This window comes from Suillus plorans, assembly GCF_016647745.1.
Source record: "Suillus plorans strain S12 chromosome Unknown HD556scaffold_12, whole genome shotgun sequence".
In the NCBI taxonomy this organism is placed as follows: Eukaryota; Fungi; Basidiomycota; class Agaricomycetes; order Boletales; family Suillaceae; genus Suillus; species Suillus plorans.
The window spans coordinates 768,649-793,190 of record NW_024537396.1 but is presented as its reverse complement, the minus strand read 5'-3'; the positions used below and the strand labels follow the sequence as shown (position 1 = coordinate 793,190).

At 49.4% G+C, this 24,542-nt stretch overlaps 6 protein-coding genes across 6 annotated transcripts; 2 read left to right on the top strand and 4 right to left on the bottom strand.

Annotated features, from left to right (window-relative positions):
* Positions 1–1,088: 1,088 nt before the first annotated feature.
* HD556DRAFT_1194052 (uncharacterized protein) lies at positions 1,089–1,337 on the top strand (the record flags this gene model as incomplete). Its single annotated transcript, XM_041296241.1, has 1 exon — positions 1,089–1,337. A coding segment is annotated over one exon (249 nt), but the record flags the coding sequence as incomplete, so codon positions are not given.
* A 653-nt stretch (positions 1,338–1,990) lies between these two features.
* Positions 1,991–5,372, top strand: HD556DRAFT_1232028 (uncharacterized protein; the record flags this gene model as incomplete). The annotated part of the gene is made up of 9 exons (XM_041297479.1): positions 1,991–2,611; positions 2,670–2,842; positions 3,065–3,227; positions 3,282–3,450; positions 3,501–3,881; positions 3,930–4,112; positions 4,175–4,286; positions 4,338–5,074; positions 5,122–5,372. The coding sequence occupies 9 exons, from the start codon at positions 1,991–1,993 to the stop codon at positions 5,370–5,372; spliced, it is 2,790 nt and encodes a 929-aa protein (XP_041163590.1).
* Positions 5,373–7,902: 2,530 nt separating this feature from the next.
* Positions 7,903–13,348, bottom strand: HD556DRAFT_1460836 (CHAT domain-containing protein; the record flags this gene model as incomplete). Its single annotated transcript, XM_041308231.1, has 7 exons — positions 13,032–13,348; positions 12,799–12,981; positions 12,622–12,744; positions 12,425–12,575; positions 12,234–12,373; positions 12,062–12,180; positions 7,903–12,009 (listed from the first exon to the last, which is right to left on the bottom strand). Exons 1-7 carry the CDS (start codon positions 13,156–13,158, stop codon positions 7,903–7,905), a joined length of 4,950 nt encoding a protein of 1,649 aa, XP_041163589.1. The 5' UTR covers positions 13,159–13,348.
* An 859-nt stretch (positions 13,349–14,207) lies between these two features.
* HD556DRAFT_169747 (CHAT domain-containing protein) lies at positions 14,208–19,353 on the bottom strand. Its single transcript, XM_041309788.1, has 6 exons — positions 19,009–19,353; positions 18,812–18,962; positions 18,621–18,760; positions 18,449–18,567; positions 14,651–18,396; positions 14,208–14,591 (listed from the first exon to the last, which is right to left on the bottom strand). Exons 1-5 carry the CDS (start codon positions 19,145–19,147, stop codon positions 14,659–14,661), a joined length of 4,287 nt encoding a protein of 1,428 aa, XP_041163588.1. The 5' UTR covers positions 19,148–19,353; the 3' UTR covers positions 14,208–14,591; positions 14,651–14,658.
* Positions 19,354–20,467: 1,114 nt separating this feature from the next.
* Positions 20,468–22,210, bottom strand: HD556DRAFT_1518399 (uncharacterized protein). The gene is made up of 6 exons (XM_041309109.1): positions 22,156–22,210; positions 21,576–21,765; positions 21,415–21,526; positions 21,214–21,363; positions 21,093–21,159; positions 20,468–21,040 (listed from the first exon to the last, which is right to left on the bottom strand). The coding sequence occupies exons 1-6, from the start codon at positions 22,163–22,165 to the stop codon at positions 20,781–20,783; spliced, it is 789 nt and encodes a 262-aa protein (XP_041163587.1). The 5' UTR covers positions 22,166–22,210; the 3' UTR covers positions 20,468–20,780.
* Positions 22,211–22,227: 17 nt separating this feature from the next.
* HD556DRAFT_1350271 (uncharacterized protein) lies at positions 22,228–24,526 on the bottom strand. Its single transcript, XM_041302350.1, has 8 exons — positions 24,217–24,526; positions 23,811–24,155; positions 23,653–23,760; positions 23,502–23,600; positions 23,361–23,454; positions 23,178–23,305; positions 22,662–23,129; positions 22,228–22,612 (listed from the first exon to the last, which is right to left on the bottom strand). The coding sequence occupies exons 1-8, from the start codon at positions 24,517–24,519 to the stop codon at positions 22,343–22,345; spliced, it is 1,815 nt and encodes a 604-aa protein (XP_041163586.1). The 5' UTR covers positions 24,520–24,526; the 3' UTR covers positions 22,228–22,342.
* Between the last annotated feature and the right edge of the window lie 16 nt (positions 24,527–24,542).

The window sequence follows — 24,542 nt, the reverse complement described above, 5'->3', positions numbered from 1 at the left end:
CGCCATTAATCTTCTGTTCTTCTGCTTCTTCTGCTATGGAGGATACTGTGACAAAACTGTCCAAAAACCTCTCTAGCCGCGTAGATGAGCTACTCCGGAATTCATCACCATTTGAATTATTCTCAGATACTAAGATGGACGATAGAACACTACAAAAAGCAAAGTAAGCCAGTTCTAAGTTAACGTTTGGTCAGGCTAAGTTGCTACAAATTTAAGGATGAGACTCTGGAACGAGTGGCGGAACGTTCAGCTTTCCAGTTCTGGTATAGGTGTCAAGACAACAGAGATTGCCGAGATTGAACTCTCCAGGGCTGCAGTTGGCATAGCTTATGCCGCCGTTAATAGTTGTAAGCTTTTATTTGAATTTCACCAGAGTCTGTTTGTGATTGTTTGACCCCAGTAAGGGCGGATTGGGATGTCCACCGCTTTGCAGACCGAGCTAAGGTGGCACCAAACCCGTTGAATGCTGACAGCCAACAAAGAGAGAAACTTGCGAAATATTTCAAGACCCCTTCCTTCGGCCACGTTACGGAGCTGACCACGTTTGTTGACAAGCACGGAAGGATACTCGCTTGGTATTTGCCAGAGATCTTGGTGCCTGATCGAATGGTATGACAACTTTCAGATATGCAGTCGAAGACCGGGTAACTGTTTATATTTAGGAACACGTCAATAGCACGGTCAAGTCGCTCAGACCTGTCCTAGACCGGTTTTTGGCCAAGGCAACTGAAGAGGAAAAGAGCCCTTGGCGTTCGCAAGGTTTTGTCATACCTCCAGGGGGGGGAGAGTTCGGAGCAGGGCGGGTGACTTTATGCCCTGGTGGATTCATGCAGCGCCAAGAGGTAAGTTTGTCTTCCTATGCTTGTTTAAGTACAAAAGTAACTTAATGGAGCTAGCGTCTTCAAGATCATTTGTACCAATCAACCGACCTTGGGTCGCCTGTGGTTCGGTGTTGGTTGTCCGAAATGACTGTCCCAGAACAACTCTGGTCGGTTATTACTAGTATTATTGCGCCAGATCAGTATCTTGCTGGCATCAAATCGGTCTCTGCGCTGAAGAATATGGTTCGTACCTCAAAACCAGTTGTTTGGCCCTCTGTCTTTTCGGGAATTGAGGTAATTGTCAATCGAGAGACACCCCATCACCGAGATCCAGGAGCATCACCATCATTCTACGACCTTCTGGTTAGCCTTGGCCAAGCCAACCAGGCCATACTAGATCTGCCGGACTTGGGCGCCGAACTAGGTTACCCCCCTGGGACTATGGTATATATTGCAGGCAAGGTGTTGAAACATGGAGTCCCAGGTTGGGGTGATGGTGAGAGGATTGTGATTGCCCACTTTGTCAAGGATAAGGTCCACGATAAGCAGGACATCCCAAGGCCGAGCTTTCCAATTGAGCAGGATTTTCTCAAGCGAGTGGGGGCTGGTAGAGGTCCGAAACCTGTTTGTGGGAAGAAGGTGGGAAAAATAAGTGGAGTTGGGCGCGGGGGGGTAGCAGTTAGACGGTAAATAGAGTTAATTAATCTATCAAGAGGAGATACGGCTGGATTTGATGGAGATCGTTTTTCAGTTGCATTGCTTGCCTTATTTCAGAGTGCTCATTCTCATTCCTTGGTCCAAGTGTTATGTCTGGCCAGAAAAAAACCCGTCTGAAGGCTGTTTCATATTCTTTCAAAGACAGGGGTAGTTTGTCACAACGAAAAGACCTGGATGTCAACTATATTGCCTACAAACCTACGGCAGGAAAGAGGGGAAAGCCCTTGTGGCTCGAATCTCATGCTGATCCACTGTATGAAATATCAGGAGGGTGTTCCTCCTCCTCCAGCCCCAGGAAGCGAGCAAAGGAGGCCTCGATGGATTTCCCAGACATCGAGACATTTGGTGACTTTGGTCTAGAAGGAGAGGCTACTCAGCACGCAAGAAAAACCAAGGTACAACCCACAATTTGTATCTTACAGATAACTCTCTTCTCATAATACATAATATAGATGCAAAACAACTTTATAGCAGAGTATCTTGCCTACCGAGATCTATATCTAGACATCATCCTGGAATCAGAACAATTTATCCGTGCTGGCCCCTGCGAGACTTGCCGAAGTGCTGAGGCCATATTCAGTTGTTCGACTTGCACTGGAGACCATGGCTGGTGTTGCCCTTGCATGATCAAGTTGCATCAGTCATTACCTTTTCACAAAATCCAATTGTGGATCGGGAAGTGCTTCGAGGATGTCACTCTAGCTGACCAGGGTTTTATATGGTACTTAGGACACGGTGGAGAGTCTTGCCCTTGGTATGAAGCTTCACAACTTTGTGACCAGGAGGTTGACACATTGCCCCATGATACCACCCTGGTCACTATTGTACATTCTTCTGGGGTGTTCACGCATAATATAGCATGGTGTCATTGCCAGGGATCCGATTCCGAACAGCATCTACAGCTCCTAAGAGCTGGACTATTTCCTGCCAGCTCCACCCGTCCCAAGACTGCTTTTACCTTCGAGGTGCTGGATCATTTTCTCATTGACGCCTTGGAATGCAAAACCTCCGCGAGGAGCTTCTTTGAGAAACTCACAAGGTTGACTAATAATGCATTCCAGGATACTGTCCCAGTGAGTTTGAGTGCACTTGATCAGTATATTTTTCTGAATACCTAGCGTGCATTGATAGGATCGGTACCGTGAACTCATGAGAGTATCCCGACTGTGGCGGGACTTAAAGAACCGAAAATGGTTTGGATTCGGCCACAATGTGGAATCAGGGCCTGGCCCAGGAGATCTGGCTCTCTTCTGCCCTTCGTGTCCACAGCCGGGAATCAATATGCCTTTGCTGTGGGAGCAGAAGTATGAAAGGCAAGTTGTTTGATTATTAAATGCTCCGGCCAGTACACCTACTACGGCTGCTATCACATATCCTGGCCAGTCAGTCTAGCTGGGGATCAAGCTGGCCAGCCTCAGTTCTACCCAGGGTAGACTAAATGCTGGCCAGGAGTAGTTGGGAGCCGCCCGGTCGCTGTTTCTGTTGTAGCTTAACTAAGGTCAAACAAAGCTAATTGTTGGTTGCAGGTGGCTAGTTATGAGGAGATTGGTAGTTGATGGAAACTTCACTGCTCAGCATATGAACATGCGTGAGCCTGAATTAGACATCTTCCTCTCAGATGGTTCAGGTTACATGGTAACCGATGCTGAATATCAAGCTCACTTGAGCTCAGCAATGGAAAGCAAAGAGGTCAGCCAACTAATTGATTTTGAATTCTCAGTGGCATTCTCAATGTGTCAGAAGAGGTCCACATGTAGCAACCATCGGGCAGTCAATGCAGCAAATGCAAACCGGAGCAACCTTCGAGCCACTGGGGTGGGTGCCACAGCTTGTGCTAGGCATGGATGTTTTGTTCCACACTCTGTAGTAGACTTCCAGAAGGGTGAACGGCAAGTCTTCTTTGATTTATTATGTGATGACCTAAATATGCTGACAAAATCCTGTTAAGCCACATGAATATAGATTACTCCATATGTGAGGGTATTAAGCACTCTGGGGACCGAATTGATACCTCTCTCGTCATTTATGATGTGGGGTGTCAGTGGAACCTTCACTTTGCAGAGCGTGTTGACAACTGCCCTGCCCTGACGCTCCCTGACAATGTGGAGATTATAGCTGCTGTAGGGAAATTTCATCTCAGCGCTCATAAACTAGCTTGTTTTGCTAGATACAGCCTGAACTTCATTGTTGGAGCTGCCCAGGTTGATGGCGAAATCATGGAGACACTCTGGGCTCCCTTCAATAAGATATCCCCAACAGCCCGTTCCATGAGTCAAGCCCACCGTCAAGAAATCCTTGATGACCATATGCGGAACTCGAATTGGAAAAAACTTGTTGGTATCAGTGAGTCTCATATTTGGAATCAATGAGACTTTGATTAAATATTATCAGTTAAGACCCTGTTACGAAAGTACAAACGTGCGGATAAGGGCATTGATGACACAAGGATTCCATTTGAAGATCTTACGAAATCTTTGGATGTCAACAAAGTCAGCTTGTGGGAAAGTGATGAGAAACAAGCAATGGAGCTGAGGGGGGAGCATCTCGACATATACCATCTAAGAATAGATAAAGGTGAGTGTTCCAGAGCTTCTACCGGCTTCCATGCCATGTACATTCTGATGGGTGATTCGAAGCACCAACAATGGCAGAAATACGGCTTAAATTAACCGAAACCGAATATGCTGATACTGGCAAATTGGGATCGGTATCTTGGCTTATTGAAGGTATCAATTTGGAGGATGCACAGTAAGTCATTTAATCACCTTTGCATTCACACATGTTTCAATTCAGCCCTAGGGATGCATTGCGAGTAGATATTCGGCAGCTTCCCCAAGATGCATCTGCTACTCAAAAGGCTGTGGTGGCAGAGAAACGTCAAAAATTAGCTGTCCGGATCTCAAAATATCACGAAAAAACTGATGCCATGACGCAAGGCATCGAATTAAACTCAGGTACAATGCCCATGGATGACATCAGGTTTTGCACAGCAGATACCGAGGAGCTAGGGCAAGAAGTTGGAGATGTTGAGTTTACTTCAGAAGAGATCGGTGATGAAGTTCCTGCAGAAGTGATGGGTATTTGGATGCCGTCATCAATATCACACCAGGATGCTCTAGCCCTTGACTTGGGTGCTCTGCGGAGCGAAGAACTCCAGTTACGGCAGGGTCAGGCAAATGATTGCCTAGAAAGGTTACGGCAGGCCCTTGGTCATAAAGCAATCATTTATCGGCAACACTTCCGGAGTTCGGATTCTACCTGGGTGGGCACCAGGTCAAAGCAAGAGGCTTTTCGGTGCCGAATAAAAATAGATAAGTGTGTTCGAAGTTATCAAAGGGCAAGGGATGCCATGGGGAGACTAGGGGTGGATGAAGAAACTCTCAGGAATGTTTATCAACAAATTCAGCCCAACCAGCTCACCGTAAACCAGGAAGTGACAGAGGAGAATAGATATGGTCAGGGATCAGACAGACTAGCTTGGTTTTGGAGGGTCAACAATGGTGGTGATGTTCACCAAGACTTGTGGATGGATGAATGTGAGTGGTACTTAATCGTCAACATGCATTCTTACCACAAGTATTAGTCTACAGGGTCAATTGGTTAAAAGCTAAGGCTAGGTGGCAAAGGTGGGAGGAGGAATTAAATTTGGTTCGGCATGAGATGGGTTGGACGGTTGGCTGGTTTAGGCACAAGATGGGTGAATGGGACAAAAGATATCAACAAGCCACAAGGCTTGGGCATCAAGCTTATGCACAACGGCAGGTGCTCTTATGGGAAAGATTTGTGCTCAATGCAGAGAATTCATTCAAGGACAAGATGATTATGGTATCTTAACTATATTATCACCATTATACCACCCTTGTGATTTTGGTGTTCAGAGAAAAAATATGCTGGACTTGCTTCTGGTACTTGTTTGAATTCTACCAGTCAGCTACCTCCCATTTCACTTCTGGCCAGCACAGGCTCTAGGTCTCTGGCTGGTCAGTTTCTACGGGTCTCCTACCTTCCATTTCACTTCTGGCCAGCACAGGCTCTACATGTCTGGCTGGTCAGTTTCTACAGGTCTCCTACCTGCCAATTGATATCTGGCCAGCACAGGCTCTACATGTCTGGCTGGTCAGTTTCTACGGGTCTCCTACCTCCCATTTCACTTCTGGCCAGCACAGGCTCTAGGTCTCTGGCTGGTCAGTTTTTACCAGTCTCCTACCTTCCATTTCACTTCTGGCCAGCACAGGCTCTACATGTCTGGCTGGTCAGTTTCTACGGGTCTCCTACCTCCCATTCAATATCTGGCCAGCACAGGCTCTACATGTCTGGCTGGTCAGTTTCTACGGGTCTCCTACCTGCCATTTGATATCTGGCCAGCACAGGCTCTAGGTCTCTGGCTGGTTAGTTTCTACGGGCCTGCTACCTGCCATTTGATATCTGGCCAGCACAGACTCTACAGGTCTGGCTGGTCAGTTTCTACGGGTCTCCTACATCCCATTTCACTTCTGGCCAGCACAGGCTCTGGGTCTCTGGCTGGTCAGTTTTTACCAGTCTCCTACATCCCATTTTACTTCTGGCCAGCACAGGCTCTACATGTCTGGCTGGTCAGTTTCTACAGGTCTCCTACCTCCCATTCAATATCTGGCCAGCACAGGCTCTACATGTCTGGCTGGTCAGTTTCTACGGGTCTCCTATCTCCCATTCAATATCTGGCCAGCACTTGTCCTACATCTCTGGCAGGTCTGGTACTCTAGTATATAGCTAGTAGAATATTACTGTATGTAGAATTGATATTGGCTAGGATAAGCCTCTACGGGCTGGCCAGTGCCACATCTACATAAATTTAGTACAGCTGGCCAGCCTCTGGCTGCACATGGTCTACAGCCTTTTGGCATGTCCGGGGTACAGGTTCTACGTGGGGTTTTGACTGAATGGTCTGGCGTAGGGACGCTGAACGCGCCCTCGCAAACAGAGTCCTCGAACGACAAGGGGAAGAACTTTTCCAAACGTCGCAAGCCTAGTATGTGCTCTCCCATGCACACAGCGCCAGAGCCCACCAACTAACATCTGTTTAGCTTACCCTGCTAGTCTCCATCTGCTGCCATCATCGCTGCGCCCACATTGCACAGCCAAAGAACGCCTCCGTTTATGGCTCCCAGCCGCGTCAAGATCGAAAGCACACTCCCTGTCGACCAACGACCTGACACGCATTCAAGATGTAATGTGCCACACCTGGGCTGCAAGTACCCATGAATCATATGGATCCGGCCTACTTGTCTACCACGTTTTCTGCGACTCCTGTGCGATCCCCGAAATCGACCGAGCCCCAGCATCATCTGTTCTCATCTCCGCCTTCATCGCGGCCGCAGCAGGTTCGTACTCTGGAAAAACCATAGCAAACTATGTATTCGGTGTGCATGCTTGGCACATTTTGCACGGACTAGACTGGTCGCTCGACGATGTACAGATCGATGCGCTCCTCAAGGCAACAGAAAACCTCACTCCCATAACTTCAAAGCGCAAGAAACGGCGCCCATTCACGGTCGAATTCATTTGTACCCTGCGCGGACACCTTAACCTCGACTCCCCCCTAGACGCAGCTGTCTTCGGTTGTCTCGTTACAGCATTCTATTGCACGGCGCGTGTTGGCAAATTCACAGTTCCTAACCTCTCCGCCTTTGATCCAAATATCCACGTCAAACTCTCGGACATGCGGATCGATTGAGACCGTAACAACCTTCAGATGCGGGTGTTCCACATTCCTCGCACCAAGACAGCGGCAGAAGGCCAAGAAGTATCATTCGCGCAACAAAACGGTCCCTCAGATCCTGAGAGCGCATTTCTGCACCACTTAAGAGTTAACGAGCCCCCGCCGGGCGGCGCTCTTTTCGCTTATCGATTTAAGAACGGCCATCGTCCGTTAACAAAACAGAAGTTTATATCTCGTCTCGCTCAAGCAGCTAGAGCGGCAGGAATGGACCCTTTGCAAGGACACGGAATTCGCATAGGGTCCACCCTCGAATACCTATTATGAAATGTTCCTTTTGAGGTCGTCAAGGCAAAAGGACGATGGAGCAGTGATGCGTTTCTGCTGTACCTTCAAAAGCACGCTCAAATCATGGCACCGTATATGCAGGCTGTACCCGCCTTCCACGAAAACTTCGTAAGGTTCGTGTTGCCGAGAACTATTCAACCATCTTCCCTCCCGTGAGTAGTCCTCTCCTCCTACCATTTTGGGGTTCTACGGCGTCGCTGCGATGCGTCGTCGTGGACTCCTACTGTTCAAGGGATTCGCAGCTCACACCACCCCGGCAGATCTTCGATTGGGGCCGGTTAGCGTTTCGCGCTATCGCCCATTGTCTTAGCGCTTCATTACCTAGTCAAACTGTACCATAGCTACGCACCCAATACATTTGAACAGTATCCCTTCTCTCAAAACGTTAGAGCGTCCCCCAAAGATCACTTCGTCGGGTGTTGTAGGCTCACCAAGTGCGGTTTCGCAGGCAGAAAGAAATGCAAATTGATGCTGAGAGAGATCCATTTGGGTTATATCAAGGAGGGAAAGCGGTTGGTCACGCATGAGAAAGGCTGAATTGAAGGGTTTGTCGAATCTCTGTGTCCCATGACACGCGAAATGAAGCCAAGTATTATCCTGCAATGCATGTAGTGCTCTCGATTTTGTTGCATCGACACTTGTCACCTTGGTAAAGGAAACACTTGAAGGTAAGAGACTCCGCACCAATTCCAGCTCAGGTTCTACACCATCCAAAGCAAATAAAGCACCGGCCGGGAGATTCTGACCAATGGCAGCAAAGGACACTGACGGGGACCTAACATGCCTGCGAGCCTTTATCAGCGCGGTAAGCGATGGCGTGTATGAAGAGATATATTGCTGCGAAAGGGACTCTCCATTTGCCCTGTACTCGCCAGCAGCGTGTAATGGCAAGAAATTGAAGAAAGTCGTCAGGCACCACCATATTCGGGAACCTCGTTGTGCAAATCCGCCCAGACTCCTGACCACCGGGCAGACGACGCCGTCCCACAGCTCCCTCAAAGCCTTTGTTAGCGCTGGTTGGCTCCCTTTGGGACCGGCCTCTTTATTGATCGCCATCTGGAGTGCGAGCACCAATCTCCGGAGTTTTTCAAAATTGATAGGGAGTTGAAGGCTAGTCGGAGCTTTCTTGTGCGGTATTATAATAGCATGACAAGACGACACGCTTGTGATGGGAACAATGAGAGGGCCATCACGAGCTGCATCTTGAAGATCGGAGAACAAAGGGGGAAGTAGGAAGCGAGAAAAGCCCTCGATCTTCCGGATCTCTTCTACAACTCTATTCCAGTCCTCCACTAGACGTCTGTACCGGGTTTCTTCTGCTTCTATATTGACTCTTGTGGTCCCTTCTAAATGGCTCGCACGAGGTTTATCAAGGAGGGAGCTGAGGTCTCTGAATCTCTTCATCAGAGCCACTGCATGATCACCGCGAGTCTGAAGGCTGTCAAGAGGCGTGCGGAGTCGTGCCATCTGTGTCCAGATGATAGTCCTGCCTTGCTCCAACAACTCAACAGCACGACGCACGTCACCACTGCGAAGAGCACACGATGCAGCATCAACAGCAAGCGTACTTGGGAATTCCTTCATGGCATCACGACGAGACGATACCGAAGCTGTCATATACATGTAAGCGTCCAGAAGTTGCATGGAAGTTGCATAAGCCTCCAGTTGAGTACCATGTGAATGTCGACTAGCATAGTGCGCCCAGCGTAGACTTGCTCGTAGGCGGGATAGCAAGCCTCCAGAGACAACATTTGCTGCTGCCTTGATATGGTGCATGGCAGCATTCAGATCGTCCATATCTTCGCCTGTGCTTGTGCCGTGAAGGTCTGAATGATGGAATGATAGATAGACGTCAGCTAGTGACCTGTGGACTAGTAATTGACGAGGATCATGTTGCGTCAACAGAGCCAATGCACAGTGTAGGTTCTCTCGTGACTCGTCGAGGTCTTCTTTGTTGTGTTGATGCTCAAAGCGGGTGGAGAGTTGATTAGCAAGGTTATATAATGACGAGGACCGATCTGTGTGACAGACCGGCCGCAAGGCTAGCGCTTCTCTGTGAAGTGCGATAGCCTGATCCAAGTCTTCGTCATTGCCTCGGTAATGAAAGCGGATGGAGAGGTGATTCGCGAGGTTGTTTAATGACATGGACCGATCTCTGTGACCGACCGGGTGCAAGGCCAGTGCTTCCGTCTGGAGTGCGATAGCCTGATCCAAGTCTTTGTCATTGCCTCGGTACTTAAAGCGGATAGAGAGATGATTCGCGAGGCTGTGTAATGACGAGGGCCGATGTGTGTGACTGACTGGGCACAAAGCCAGCACTTCCCGAAGAAGTGCGGTAACCTGATCCAAGTCTTCGTCATTACCTCGGTGCTCACTGCGGAAGGAGAGCTGCATCACAAAGTGATTTAATAACATGGATCGATCTCTGTGACCGACCGGGCACAAAGCCAGCGCTTCTCTCTGAAGTTCAATCGCCTGATCCAAGTCTTTGTCGTTGCCTCGATGCTTAAAGCGGGAAGAGATTTGATACGCGAGACTGTTTAATGATCTGCACCGATCTGTATGACCGACTGGGCACAAAGCCAGCGCTCCCATGTGAAGTGCGATAGCCTGATCCAAGTCTTCGTCATTGCCTCGGTGCTGAAAGCGGATGGAAAGTTGACTCCTGAGGTTACTCATCGACGCAGATCGATCTTTGTGGCCGACCGTGCACAAAGCCAGTGCTTCCCTCTCAAGTGCAATCGCCTGATCCAAGTCTTCGTCGTTGCGTCGGTGCTCAAAGCGGATGGAGAGTTGATTGGCAAGGTTATGTAATGACGAGGGCCGATCTGTGTGACCAACTGGGCGCAGAGTCAGTGCTTCCCTGTGAAGTGCAATCGCCCGAGTCAAATCTTCGTAGTCGCCCCTGTGGAAAAAACGGGAGGAGATTTGATTCGCGAGGTTGTTCAATGACTTAGACCGATCTGTGTGACCGACTGGGAGCAAAGCCAACGCTTCTCTCCCGAGTGCGATCGCCTGATCCAAGTCTTTGTCGTTACCTCGGTGCTCAAAGCGGATATCGAGTTGGCTCGCCAGGTTACTTATTGGTGCAAACCGATCTGTGTGACAGGCTGGGAGCAAAGCCAGCGCTTCCGTCTGAAGTGCAATAGCCTGATCGACGTCGTCATTATTGCCTCTGTGCTCAAAGCGGATGGAGAGTTGAATTGCGAGGTTGTTTAACGACATGAACCGATCTATGTGACCGACTGGGCGCAAGGCTAGCGCTTCTCTGTGAAGTGCGATAGCCTGATCCAAGTCTTCGCCATTGCCTTGGTGATCAAAGCAAGTGGAGAGATGAGTCGCGAGGTTGTTTAATAACACAGACCGATCTGTGTGACCGACTGGGCAGAAAGCTAGAGTTTCCCTCTGAAGTGCAATCGCCTGATCCAAGTCTTCAGCATTGCTTCGATGGTGAAAGTGGATGGAGAGTTGAGCCGCGAGGTTACTTATTAGCAAAAACCGATCTGTGTGACCGACTGGGCACAAAGCCAGCGCTTCCCTGCGAAGTGTGATAGCCTGATCTAAGTCTTCGTCGTTGCCTCGGCGCTTAAAGCGAATGGAGAGGTGATTCGCGAGGTTGTCTAATGCCTTGTACCGATAGGTGTGACCGACCGGGATCAAAGCCAGCACTTCCATCTGAAGTGCGATAGCTTGATCGAAGTCTTTATCATTGCCTCGACGCTCGAAGCGAATTTCCAGCATTACAGCCAGATTACATAGCAATTGCCCTCGGCGAGCATGCCCTGTGTTATAGTATCCCAGTGCATCATAATGAAGGGATATCACTTCATCTAAGTCACGGGGCTCATCTCTCTGCAAACACTGCTTTGCTCGATCAACAAGTTGATCCGGCGCTAATGGAAGTATGGATGCGGCGGGCTGCTCCTGCCCAAGATCATTTATATCAATGCTTCCAGCAGAATGCAGAGCGGATGCATCGATTGTAATCAAAGCTGCTCTGTAAACATGGCTGTTGACGTGGCAGACATCGAGAACTTCACTCAGTAACTCTTCAGCCATATCTGCATCCGTTTGAAATCCCTGTTTTGTGAAGCGAGACAACAGAGAAATGGCAAGATGGAGCTGGGTGACGGTTCGGTCCAGATGACCAATGGGACGCAAATCAAGTGCATCTTGAAATAGAGTGATAGGGGCGTCAAGGTCGAGGTATCTTCCGTCAGCTTGGCAACTAACAAACTTTGCGGTGGCTAGATTAAATAGGGCTGCAGGACGGTAGGGGTGGTCCACGGGGCAGAGATCCAAGGCACGTTCAAAGTGCTTTATGGATTGGTCGAGATTACTACTGTTCTGCGTCCTGCGGTATCGTGCGAGAAGACGATGTCCAGCATCCGTCTTCAGTGCTAACGCATCCATATCGCGGGATGTAAACTATACATTACAGCTCTCAGAATCAGAATGCCAGGCTGCATTGATCACTCACGGTAGTACGGGGGCAAAGAACTGCAATGTCCTTTTGATCAGAGAGTCGCTGCTCCAGTGTCATCAACAGTGAAGTACATGGGGATACGGCTTCCCCCTGCTTAGGCTGAAAGATTAGGGCTGTGATACTCGTTAAAATCTGTCAGGCGTTATTTGCAATGGACAATACTGACGATGCAATTTTTCGCTGCGATCCAGTAATTCTCTAACGGAGATCTCGAATGTGCGGAGGACCTCTCCATGACAGAGCATGGGACCCAGTTCAAACGAGGCATACACGGTGACTCGAACTATAGAAGATGGCCTGCATGGCCTAGAGTTTTTGTTAATACCTGCAGGAAAGACGGGGTGAAGGACAGCTTACAGAAGTATGGGCTCGTTCCATTCGACGACCACCTGGTCTACGTACACAGGCTTGTTGCTTGTTTGGCACTCGGCACTATCAGTCTTTACTACCACGTGGAAGCCAGTAGGGATCCGCCGGAGACCAAGGGTAAGATCAGTTGCGCGAATAGCTTGGAAATCGTCAATATCTGCTAAACGGATATTGATATCACATACCAGTGACGACGACCCGTTGCACTCTAGTCATGTGTGTGTCTCTCAGGTCCTGGTACTGTTCTGGATGGCTTAGTTCCTCACCCAAGGCCGGGAGGGTATCATCAAGTGGATCCGACACGGAACCTGACATGGGAAATCATAGGTACCACGTGCTGAGGGAAGGTAGATGGCACATACTGTTGATGGTGACTTGTAGCATTTCATTGATCACAAGGTTTGTCTCTACCGGATCCTGGGGTTGTGCTGGTTGGCTTGGCTCCTCACGCAAGGCTTGGAGGGTATCATCGAGCAGGTCGCCCACAGAGTCTGTCGCCAAACAAAACAGCAGATCAATGACGAAATAAAATGTCGCCAGAATTGCTTTGGGAATTTATTGGTACGTGCTAAATGAAGATAGATGAGACACATACTATTGACGACAACTTGTAGCGTTGCACTGATCACGAGGTTTATCTGTCCCGTGTCCTGGAGGCGTTCTGGGTTCTCTCCCAAGGGTGGATGGTAGTCATCGAAATGGCCAGGGACGAATCTTGACATGACTGAGGGATGGATTCAAACTGACACTTGAGAATAAGATGTGTGCTGCGGCAGGTCACGAAAAGATTGTAGAACCTGTGAGATGCTGATGAAGGAGGGAATCACAGGATGCACGTGGTATCCACACCATGCAGTACCGATGGCCCAACAGGACAGAAACGACGCATAATATCGAGCCCGAGTCACCCATAGCCTCATTTACGACAGGCATCAGATTTCTACACCAGAGCCACATTGTAGGGTGCGAGGCTGAAGTAAAGCAGGGCATTCCGCATTTTCGCGCGTATTGCGAAGCACTCCTGAATGTCCATGTCACCGCCCAAGCTTGACATATCAACAGGTCATCCTACTGCTGTCAGATAACATGTTGCAGGAGAAGGCATGGATCACCAGCTGCAGCGAGTAAATAGAATGTGCTTCAATGCATACATAATTACATCTTTTGGAGGGAGCATCTACGTAATCTTGAGTCATGGATGCTGTCTGAACGTGACGGTCCTAACTACTAGCATCTGCTCAACAAAAGACCAACCTTCGTTTTTGCTGCAGCCACAAATTGGAGCCTTTGTTGGACATGTTGTCCTGCCTTATGCACATGGGCCGCCACGCACTCCCACAATTCCTCTCCATACTTTTACCAACTTGCCAAACGGTTGATCTCGACGGAGTTCCTTCGTTCATTGCGAATAGTCGAAGATTTGGGTGACACGCCGATTCGCGGCGCATCACTCGATAGGGCCTATGACAAACTAATAATTAACCGGAGTTGACTCTTGTTGAGCAATCATCATCTCATATATCATTCCCACATTTACATGGCTATTTCTTTTCAAATTAATGGCTTTAGCAATCCGATGGCGGACAGAAGGGAGACAGTCAGACTCGGACCAGACTGTGAGTTCTCGGACTATTCAATCAGCCCCATTCCAGTATAAGTAGATTCATATATCATCCAAGGACAACGCTTGTACGATGTATAGATCATTTGCTTATTGCAGGCGAACGATTCAGACTGACCATACACTCAGTACAGGTGGTTCATCTGTCTCATTCTTCTGACGCACAATGCGCACATTTTACAACACCGTTATTATCTGTACTGTATGATTTACGTCTTGACTCAACGTTTTGCGATTTCAATCTGATTGTGTGCTTTACACACAACACTTTTAGTATCTATTCCGAAGAGAGGACGGACGACTGCTTATTTTCATTCGTCTATGGTCAGTCTATCCTGCCAGGGCCAAGCTCTTCATGAGCACTGGCTTTCGGTGCTGCATGGTGAGTGGGAGTGCATTCAATACCCTCACGGCGCGATTCAAACGTCCGACTATTACTATCGCGTTCATCGAAACTTGTGTCTTGTGTTGTGGAGGTATACAGTCTCAAAGTCTGGAATATCGAAAGTCCTTGCGTGTGGTCATCACTGGGTCCTACATGCGAAGTCGTCAGATTGTCTCAAGAATGCTTTGATCAAGGTGGGAAGACGCACGGAATTGATCATATGCCAATATGCACAAACACTATGCGCTGGTCCAAGGGTATGTCCCTGTCACAAGCCAACGACTGGACCGCTCGGTGCAGCGCCCGAGCAGCTCGTTTGGAATTCATTGTGCCATCCCCGCACAAGTTTTTGTAGAATGCCTTGACTAAGCACTGCACAGTACTGTCATTGACTTTCCACAATGTCCCAACGACGCTCTTAACCCCGGCGAATTGCAGGCCAGCCGCTAGGTGTATCACTTCGTCGGGCGTACTAAAGGCACCGACTGCGGTTTCACAGGCAGAAAGAAATGCGAATTGATGCTGAGAGAGATCCATTTGGGTGATGTCGAGGAGTGAAAGCGGCTGGTCGCGCATAAGAAAGGCCGACTTGAAGGGTTCGTCAAATCTTTGTGTCCCGTGACAAGCGAGATGGAGCCAAGTATTGTCTCGCAATGCGCACAGTGCTCTCGATTTCGTAGCATCGACACTGGTTATCTTGGAGAAGGAGACAGTTGGGGGAGGGGGCAAAAGACTCCGCACCAATTCCAGTTCAGGCTCCACAGCATCCAAAATTAATGAGGCACCGGCTGGGAGATTCTGACCGATGGCAACGAAGGGCACCGACGGGGACCGGTCATGACTTCCGCGAGCCTTCATCAGCGCGGCGAGTGATGGCGTATACGAAGAGATATATTGTTGCGAAAGGGACTCTCCATTTGCCCTGTACTCGCCAGCAGCGTGCAACGGCAAGAAACTGAAGAGAGACGTCGGGCACCACCATATTCGGGAACCTCGTGGAGCAAATCCGTTCAGATTCTCTACCACTGGGCGGACGACACCATCCCACAACTCCCTCAAAGCTTTTATCAATGCTGATTGGTTCCCGTTAGGACCGGCCTCTTTGCGAACTGCATTTTGGAGTGCGATTACCACTTTGGCAAGTTTCTGAAAATCGGTAGGGAGTTGAATGCTAGCCGGAGGTCGCTTGTGCGAGATGATAATGGCATGGCAAGACGACCGGCTTGCGATAAGCACGATGATAGGCCCATCACGAGCTGCATCTTGAAGATCGGAGAACAAAGGGGGAAGTAGGAAGCGAGAAAAGCCCTCGATCTTCCGGATCTCTTCTACAAGTCTATTCCAGTCCTGCACTAGACGTCTGTACCGGGTTTCTTCTGCTTCTACATCGACTCTTGGGGTCCTTTCTGGATCACTCGCAGTAGGTTTGTCAAGAAGGGAGCTGAGGTGTCTAAATCTCTTCATCAGGGCTACTGCATGATCGCCGCGAGTCTGTAGGCTTTCAAGAGGCGTGCGGAGTCGTGTCATCTGGGTCCAGAGGACAGTCCTGCCTTGCTCCAACAACTCAACAGCGCGAGGAACATCGCCACTGCGAAGTGCACATGACGCAGCATCCACGGCAAGCGTACTTGGGAATTCCTTCATGTTCATGGCATTAAGACGAGACGATACAGAGACTGTCGCAGACATGTAAGCGTCTAGAAGTTGCATAGAGGTCCCGTAAGCCTCCAGTTGAGTACCATGTGAATGTCGACTAGCATAGTCCACCCAGTGTAGACTTGCTCGCAGGCGGGTTCGTAAGCCTCCAGAAATGACATTTGCTGCTGCCTTGATATGATGCATGGCAGCATTCAGACTGTCCGTATCTTCGCCGGTGCTGGTGCCGTCAAGACTTGAATGATGGAATGATAGATAGACGTTAGCTAGCGAGCTATGAACTAGTAATTGACGAGGATCATGTTGCGTCAACAGAGTTAATGCATAGTGTAGGTTCTCTCGTGACTCGTCGAGGTCCTCTCTGTTGTGTTGATGCTCAAAGCGGGTGTGGAGTTGATTCGCAAGGTCATGTAATGACGAGGACCGATCTGTGTGACCGACCGGGCGCAAGGCTAGCGCTTCCCTGTGAAGTGCGATGGCTTGATCCAAGTCTTCGTCATTGCCTCGGTGCTCAAAGCGGGTGGAGAGTTGAACCGCAAGGTTATTTAATGATATGGACCGATCTGTGTGACCGACCGGGCGTAAGGCCAGCCCTTCTGTATGAAGTGCGATAGCCTCATCCAAGTCTTTGTCGTTGCCTGTGTGACGAAATTGGGAGGAGAGTTGACTCGCGAGGTTGTTTAATGGGTGGGACCGATTTGCGCGACCGACTGGCCGCAAAGCCAGCGCTTCTCGAAGAAGTGCGGTAGCCTGATGCAAGTCTTCGTCATTGCCTCGGTGCCAAAAGCGGGCGGAGAGTTGTATCGCAAGGTTATTTAATAATTTGGACCGATCTACGTGACCGACCGGGCACAAAGCCAGCGCTTCTCTCTCAAGTGCGATCGCCTGATCCAAGTCTTCGTCGTTACCTCGGTAGGAAAAGAGGGAGGAGAGTCGATTCGCGAGGTCGTTTAATGTCTTTAACCGATCTGTGTGACCAACTGGGCACAATGCCAGCGCTTCCCTGTACAGTGCGATAGCCTGATCCAAGTCTTCGTCATTGCCCCGGTGCTCAAAGCGGATGGAGAGCGGAGCCGCGAGGCTGTTTAATGCCTTGTACCGATCTGTATGACCGACCGGGCGCAAGGCCAGCGCTTCCCTGTGAAGTGCGATAGCCTGATCCAAATCTTTGTCGTTGCCTCTGTGGTAAAAGCGGAAGGAGAGTTGAGTCGCAAGGTTGTGTAATGACGGGGGCCGATCTGTGTGACCGACCGGGCGCAAGGCTAGCGCTTCCCTGTGAAGTGCGATGGCTTGATCCAAGTCTTCGCCATTGCCTCGGTGCTCAAAGCGGGTGGAGAGTCGATTCGCGAGGTTGTTCAATGACATGGACCGATCTGTGTGACCAACTGGGCACAATGCCAGCGCTTCCCTCTGAAGTATGATGGCTTGATCCAAGTCTTCTTCGTTGCCTCGGTGCTCAAAGCGGATGGAGAGTGCAGTCGCGAGGTTGTTCAATGACTTGTACCGATCTGTGTGACCGACCGGAAACAAGGCCATCACTTCCATATTGAATGCGATAGCCTGATCCAAGTCGTCGTCGTCGCCTTGACGCTCGAACCGAATTTGCAGCACTATCGCGAGATTGTATAGTAATTGCTCTCGGTAAGGATGCCCGATGTTGTAGTATCCCAGTGCATCATAGTGAAGTGATATCACTTCATCTAAGGCGCTAGGTTCATCCCCCTGCAAATACCGTTCTACTCGATGAGCAAGTTGATTTGGCGATAATGGAAGCATGGATGCGGCGGGCCACTCCTGCCTGCCGTCATCTCCATCGATACTTCCAGTTGAATGCGCAGCGGATGTTTCGATTGCAATCAAGGCTGCTCTGTAAATGTGGCTGTTGGCGTGGCAGACATCAAGGACTTCGTTCAGTAACTCTTCAGCTGCATCAGCATCCGTTTGAACTCCCCGTTTCGCGAACCGAGAGAGCAGAGCAATAGCAAGATGAAGCTGGGTGACGGTTCGGTCTAGATGACCAGTAGGACGTAAGTCAAGTGCATCTTGAAATAGAGTGATAGGGGCGTCGAGGTCGAGGTATCTTCCGTCAGCTTGGCAACTAACAAAGTTTGCGGTGGCTAGATTGAATAGGGCTGCAGAACGGTATGGATGGTCCATGGGGCAGAGATCCGAAGCGCGTTCAAAGTGTTTTATGGATTGGTCAAGATCACTGCCGTTCTGCGTCCTGCGGTGTCGTGCGAGAAGACGATGTCCGGCGTCCGTCTTTAGTGCTAACGCATCCATATCGCGGGATGTAAGCTACACATTACAGTTCTCAGCGTCAGAATGTCAGACTGCATTGACCACTCACGGTAGTGAGGGGGCAAAAAACTGCGCTGTCCTTTTTATCAGAGAGTCGCTGCTCCACTGTCATGAACAGCGATGTACAAGCCGATACGACTTCCCCCTGCTTGGGCTGAAAGATCATGGCTGTGATACTTATTAGCATCTGTCAGGCGTTATTTACAACAAAAAATACTAACGAAGCGATTTTTCACTGCGATCCAGTAATTCTCTGACGGAGATCTCGAATGTGCGGAGGAGTTCTCCGTGACAGAGCATGGGACCCAGTTCAAACGAGGCATACACGCTGACTCGAACTATAGAAGATGGCCCACATGGTCTAGAGTCTTTCTCAATACCCGCAGGGAAGACAGGGTCAAGGATAACTTACAAAAATATGGGCTCGTTCCATTCGACGACAGTCTGATCTACGTGTACAGACTTGTTGGTTGTTCGGCACTCAGCACCGTCAGTCTTTACTACCACATGGAAACCAGCAGGGATCCGTCGGAGACCAAGGGTGAGATCAGTTGCGCAAATGGCTTGGAAATCGTTAATATGTGCTAAACGGAGATTGATATTACATACCAACAATGATGACCTGTTGCACTCTACTAATTTGCGTCTCTTCCGGGTCCTGAGGTTGTTCTGGATGGCTTAGATCTTCACCCAGGGTTGGGAGGGTATCATTGAGTGGATCCGAGTCATCCGACACGGAATCTGTCATGGGAAATCATAGATACCACGTGATGAGTCAAGGTAGATGGCACATACTGGTGGTGACTTGTAGTAGCATTTCACTGATCACGAGGTTTGTCTCTTCCGAATCCTGGGGTTGTTCTGGTTGGCCTGGCTCCTCACCCAAGGCTTGGAGGGTATCAAAGTGCGGGTCGGACACGGAGTCTGTCACAAAACAAAACAGCAGATTGATGACGAAATAAAGTGTCGCCAGAAATACTTTGGGAAATCATTGGTACGTGCTATGAGGATAGATGTAACACATACTATTGACGACAACTTGTAGCGTTTCAGTGACCACGAGGTTGATCTGTCCCGTGCCCTGGAGACGTTCTGGGTTCTGTCCTGAAGGGTAGTCATTAAAATGACGAGGGACGAATCTTGACATACTTCTAAGGGATGGATTCAAACTAACACTTGAGAACAAGATATGCGCTGGAAGTCATGAAAATACTGCAAGTCTTGTGAGGTGCTGATGGATTATGAAGGAGGTAATCACAGCATGCACGTGGTATCCACACCGTGATGGCCTGGCCAGGAAGACAGAAGCGACTCAAAGAATTTCGAGACATTCATAGCCTCATTTATAACGGGCATCACATTGGCACAGCAGAGGCACATTGTGAGTGTGATATTGATTAAAGCAGTCGAAACGAAGGCTGCGAGGTGAAGTAGTACTAGTACTAGTGTGCAGGGCATCTCGCACACTTGCAAGAATTCCCATAGTAGCGTATTACGAAGCATACGTTATCTCCTCATAAATGCCGGCCCTAATAGTCTCCCGCATGCGGCATAGCTGGCAAACTGCAGCCTGCAGGCCAACGATAAACGATTTTTCTTGGCTGACTACGCTACTGATAACTCACTCACCCTGAACACCTTGCAGATGCATAGGATAGCGCCCTGTGTATATTCACTATTGACAATAATTATTTGTCTACTGCTCCAATTAACACCTACCTTTCGTCTTTGCCGCAGCCAAATCAGAGACATCATTATTGTCCAGCCTCATGCCTGCACTCCCTCAACTCCTCTTCAAGCTATCACCTTGCAACTTGCCAAACGGTTGATCTCGACGTTTGTGGATGAAGTTCCTTCGCTCATTGCGAATAGGTGAAGACTTGGACGACACGCCGATTTGCAACGCATCACTCGGTCATCGTAGAGGACTCGGACCTATGACAAACTAATAATTAGTCTCCGATAGCAGGGAGAAGCAAAATAGTCAGACGAGATTGTGAGTTCTCTCTGTATTAGGATTGGGCCATAGTATCATTCTGGATTCTGGAACGTTATTTGCGAAAGCAATGGGCTAGAAAAACAACAATTCACATATAAGGAAGGACCGCCGATCACCTGCAAATTTACAGAAAGTGCTCATTCGACCCAAGGTGCAATGTAGTGTGCTGCATTGTTGTATTACTTGGCTAGTCCAACGTGCAAAAGCAGTTTAACAACGTCGATACATGTGTAGAGTGGAAAAGCTCGAGATCAAAGTGGATTCATACATTGCATTCATGATCCATCGTGCAACAGGCTTTATTCACCAGAGTTACTTATGGAATACATATTAACGAAAGCAAAACATAACGCGAGATGATCCGTGTTGAGAGCGGGCACATTTAGTATCTCCTGTCGTAGTCGTGGCCACGAGGATCGTAGTCGCGACTGCCGCGGCCACCACCGCCCCCACCACCACCGCCACTATATCCTCGGTCATAGTCACGGTAGCCACCGCGATCGTAGTCCCTGCCGCCGCCGCCGCCACCACCACCACCACCACCACCTCCTCGATACTCATCAGGACGACCTCCACGACGACGATCATCATAGTCACGGGAATAGCGGCTGTCATAAGGGCGCGGGTCGTACGGGCGCTCATCTATTCGAGAACTGTGAGAACCAAAGAATACTCTGACAACACAAATACTTACTATCATGGCGCTTGGGAGGGCCGTAGTACCTTCCAGGCGTCGGAGTACGCGCACGTCCGCGGCGGGCCTAAACGTCAAATCAATAAATGTTGGCAAAATCCAAAAGTATGAGGGTATATACTCTTTCTACGGTGGCAATTTTCCCCATGATTTCGGTCGCATTGAGCGCGGTGATGGCAGCATCTGCCTCCTCAGAAGTCTCCATGGTGACGAATCCGAACCCACGAGACTCGCGGGTATGCGGGTCGTACATGACAGAAGCCTTTTTGACCTATTCCTATTGGATCAGCACCAGGAAATAAAATCACAGGACGACACGTACACGGCCAATTTTAGCGAACACTGCTTCGAGGTCACGCGTATCAACACGGTGACTTAGGTTTGACACATGAAGATTGTTTCCAGGGTTGTGACCACCGCTGTCACCCCCCCGGCTACGAATATTATCAGCCTCAGACGTGAAAAAACTCTAACATCACCCACCCTCTGTCATCCCGTACGGGGCTCCTGCTGCGGCTAGAGCGCCTGGGAGGTTCACCCCCACGATCTCTGCCAGGTGAGCGAGCACTGCCGTTCCAGTTCTGCTCCTCCCTACCAGCAGGTCCGCCATTCATATTGGCATCGTGCGTGGGAATGCTAATCCCAGAAGGTGCAATATCTTGTGATTGCCAGGCTGAATGGGCGGAAAGGGTGAAAACAAGATCAATGTCGATTCATGGCGGTGGGTAGAACGGTGGAGGAGGAATGGGGCGATTATACTGTGCCGCGCGTACGCGTCATAGTGCACGCGAATGAACTACTGAGGGCGCACTACGTATGAGAAGTCGAGAGAGCTCGGTTTACTCGAGTTGCGCATCAGTATTTCTAGATAGGTCGTTATCGGCCTTGAGCCGATATTTGGTGGTGAAGACATCCCAGCTGCTCCGAATTCAAGAACGGAATGAGACTGATGAATGCGATGAGAAAAATAGTGCTGGTATGTACGAGGCGGTTGTGCCGGAACAGAAGAAACTATTGAACGCAGAACTGGCTGTCGTCGTCGGGGCTGATGCTGAAAACGTACCGTCATCCATTGTTGCTGTCCTTGTCGAAATTGTCGGGGTGGTGGTTGAGAAAAGAAAGCAGGAAATCGGCAGGAAAAGTTGAAACCTCGTGACAAAGTATTGACAGGACAAACATGGACACACAACGTTGCGCCACTAGGCTTCGAATCTAATCTACGCATTACAGGGTATGGTGAAATATTCCTCTTAGATAAGTCGACCGCTCGGCCAGCCTTGATATGTCGGTGTTTGCTTGATCCAACTAATCAGTTCGTCCCGCCGCACTTTCAGGCCTTGATCTTCCGACTGGACCTTCGTCTTCTTCCCATCCACGAATTCCCACTTTTGCTCCTTGATAGTCACCAAGCCTTCCTTGAGCTCATCACCGCCCAAAATCACAGCAAAAGGCACTTCATCCTTTTCACCGGCCATGAACTGCGCAGTGAGCTTCGGCTTCTTCTTTGCGAGGAAGTCGGTCTGGAAAGACCAGTCAACGCATGACTTGGAGAATGCTAGCGCGACTAACCTTTATGCCTGCTTCCCTGAGTTCCTGTACGAGTGCAATCCTCTCTTCCAACAAGCCATCACCAGCAGCCAACACATACACCATCGTCTCCTTGCTCCGCATCCCCTTCTCCACCCACTTCGGCCACACAATCGCAAAGATCCGGTCAAGACCAATGCTAACCCCAATGCATGGAAGTGCTGGTGCCTTCTTCCCTTCAGCAGCGGCGGCGGCAGTGAACATACCAACCAGGTTATCGTACCGGCCACCAGCAGCGATGGACCCGACGCCAACCTGCGATTCGTCCAACTCATCTTCTTCGCCGTCGTCAGCTTTGGCTTTTTTCGAAGACTTCGGCTTTGAGGGAACTGGGGCTGGGGACTCTGCGTTTGCGGCAAAAGCTGGTGGTGCTGATGCTTCGACGATAGCTTCATAGATGATGCCTGTGTAATAGTCTAGACCGCGGGCGAGAGACATGTCGAATGAGATCTATTCATACGTGAATATCATGTTTCGATTCACGGAAAACGAGCCTACTTTGTCGAGAACTTTGTAAGCTCGCAGGAGAGTAAAGAGAATATCCATGTCTGAAATGCCCTGCTTGGCGCTCGGGTTTGCCATAAGAGTGGCATCTGCTTTCAAAATATCGAGTAGCGACGGGCCACCTGTATCACGAAAGAGATGAGATATTTAACTCTGCATGAAATCAAGGCGGCCTACCTTTGTGCTTGACATACTCTCCGATCTTATCAGCGACATCTGAAGAAAGTCCTTTCTCCTCTGTCATTTCTTTCTTCACTTCTATCCAGGGAAGCTGCACGCAATCAGAACAACAACAAGAATGCATATCTATCAACCGACCTTGTCCAACTTGTCCACAGCCGAGGATATCGATCGAATTTTGGCCTGTGGCACACCACAAACCTCAAAGATCCCATCGAGAATTTTGCGGTGATTTAGCTAGGTCGAAAGGCGTCAGGGTAAATCGAAACCCTGTATGAACAAACATTACCTTGATCGTAAATTCTCCAACATCCAATCTCGTCAAGATAGTGCATAGTAGACTGATGATCTCAGCATCTGGGATCATTGGGTCCCATGCACCTGTAATATCCAAATCCTGCAACAAGTTATGCAAGACACCCCGGGTATAAGTGAGAAAGTGCGTACTGCTTGTGAGAACTCGCGCATTCGACCTTTTGACATCACAGGGTTGTCTCTCCGATAGACCTTGCCGACTTGCCAAATCTTCGCTTGGACCGTAGCACCAGCCATAGCCAGATACCGTGCCAAAGGAACAGTATGATCATACCGAAGCGCAAGCTGTTCGCCCCCCTGGTCCATCAAGTCGAAAATGAGCTTCTGGTCCTCGCCGTACTTTCCAGCAAGTACATCCTTGCGCTCGAAGACAGGTGTATCGAGGGCGCTCCCGCCGTAAGACGTGAACACATCCTTAACGATGCGCTCAACATGTTCCCGACAAAACATCTCCGCAGCGCCGTAATCACGCGTGCCCTATGCAGCCTACTTGAGTACCCTTCAGAGGTGTATGATCGCGGTGCACACTCGAACACACCTTTGCGGTTTTGAGGAGGAGCCGCTCCTTCTTCTTTCCAGCGTCCTTGCTCCCGCCTGCGATATTCATCGCAGCCATTGTTTTCTTCAACTCGCCAAGTCTCTTCTTGGCAGCGTCTATGCTGGACGCATCGGCATTTTGTAGTCGGAGATCATTCAATGCACCTGTTGCCTGTGCAATTTCAGCAGTGAGTGAATCTGAGGTTTCAGTGGTCATTGTACGTGTCCCGGTGGATTTTGGTATCAGAGTGCGAAAGTTGGCGGTTAATCGATATGATCTACAAAAAGCACGACTAGAGAACATAGAAAAGATAAAAATATGATTAA

Coding starts and splice junctions, on each gene's coding strand:
- HD556DRAFT_169747 (XM_041309788.1), bottom strand. CDS start 19,147: ATGACAGATTCCGTGTCGGATGACTCGGATCCACTCAATGATACCCTC. Junction 18,761..18,811: donor TGGAACGAGCCCATATTTTT/GTAAGTTATCCT, acceptor GAAAGACTCTAG/ACCATGTGGGCCATCTTCTA. Junction 18,568..18,620: donor TCGCAGTGAAAAATCGCTTC/GTTAGTATTTTT, acceptor TAAGTATCACAG/CCATGATCTTTCAGCCCAAG.
- HD556DRAFT_1518399 (XM_041309109.1), bottom strand. Junction 21,364..21,414: donor TGTTCGCTAAAATTGGCCGT/GTACGTGTCGTC, acceptor CAATAGGAATAG/GTCAAAAAGGCTTCTGTCAT. Junction 21,160..21,213: donor AAATTGCCACCGTAGAAAGA/GTATATACCCTC, acceptor TTTGACGTTTAG/GCCCGCCGCGGACGTGCGCG.
- HD556DRAFT_1350271 (XM_041302350.1), bottom strand. CDS start 24,519: ATGTTCTCTAGTCGTGCTTTTTGTAGATCATATCGATTAACCGCCAAC. Junction 24,156..24,216: donor TCCTCCTCAAAACCGCAAAG/GTGTGTTCGAGT, acceptor TAGGCTGCATAG/GGCACGCGTGATTACGGCGC. Junction 23,306..23,360: donor AGAGTATGTCAAGCACAAAG/GTAGGCCGCCTT, acceptor TTCGTGATACAG/GTGGCCCGTCGCTACTCGAT.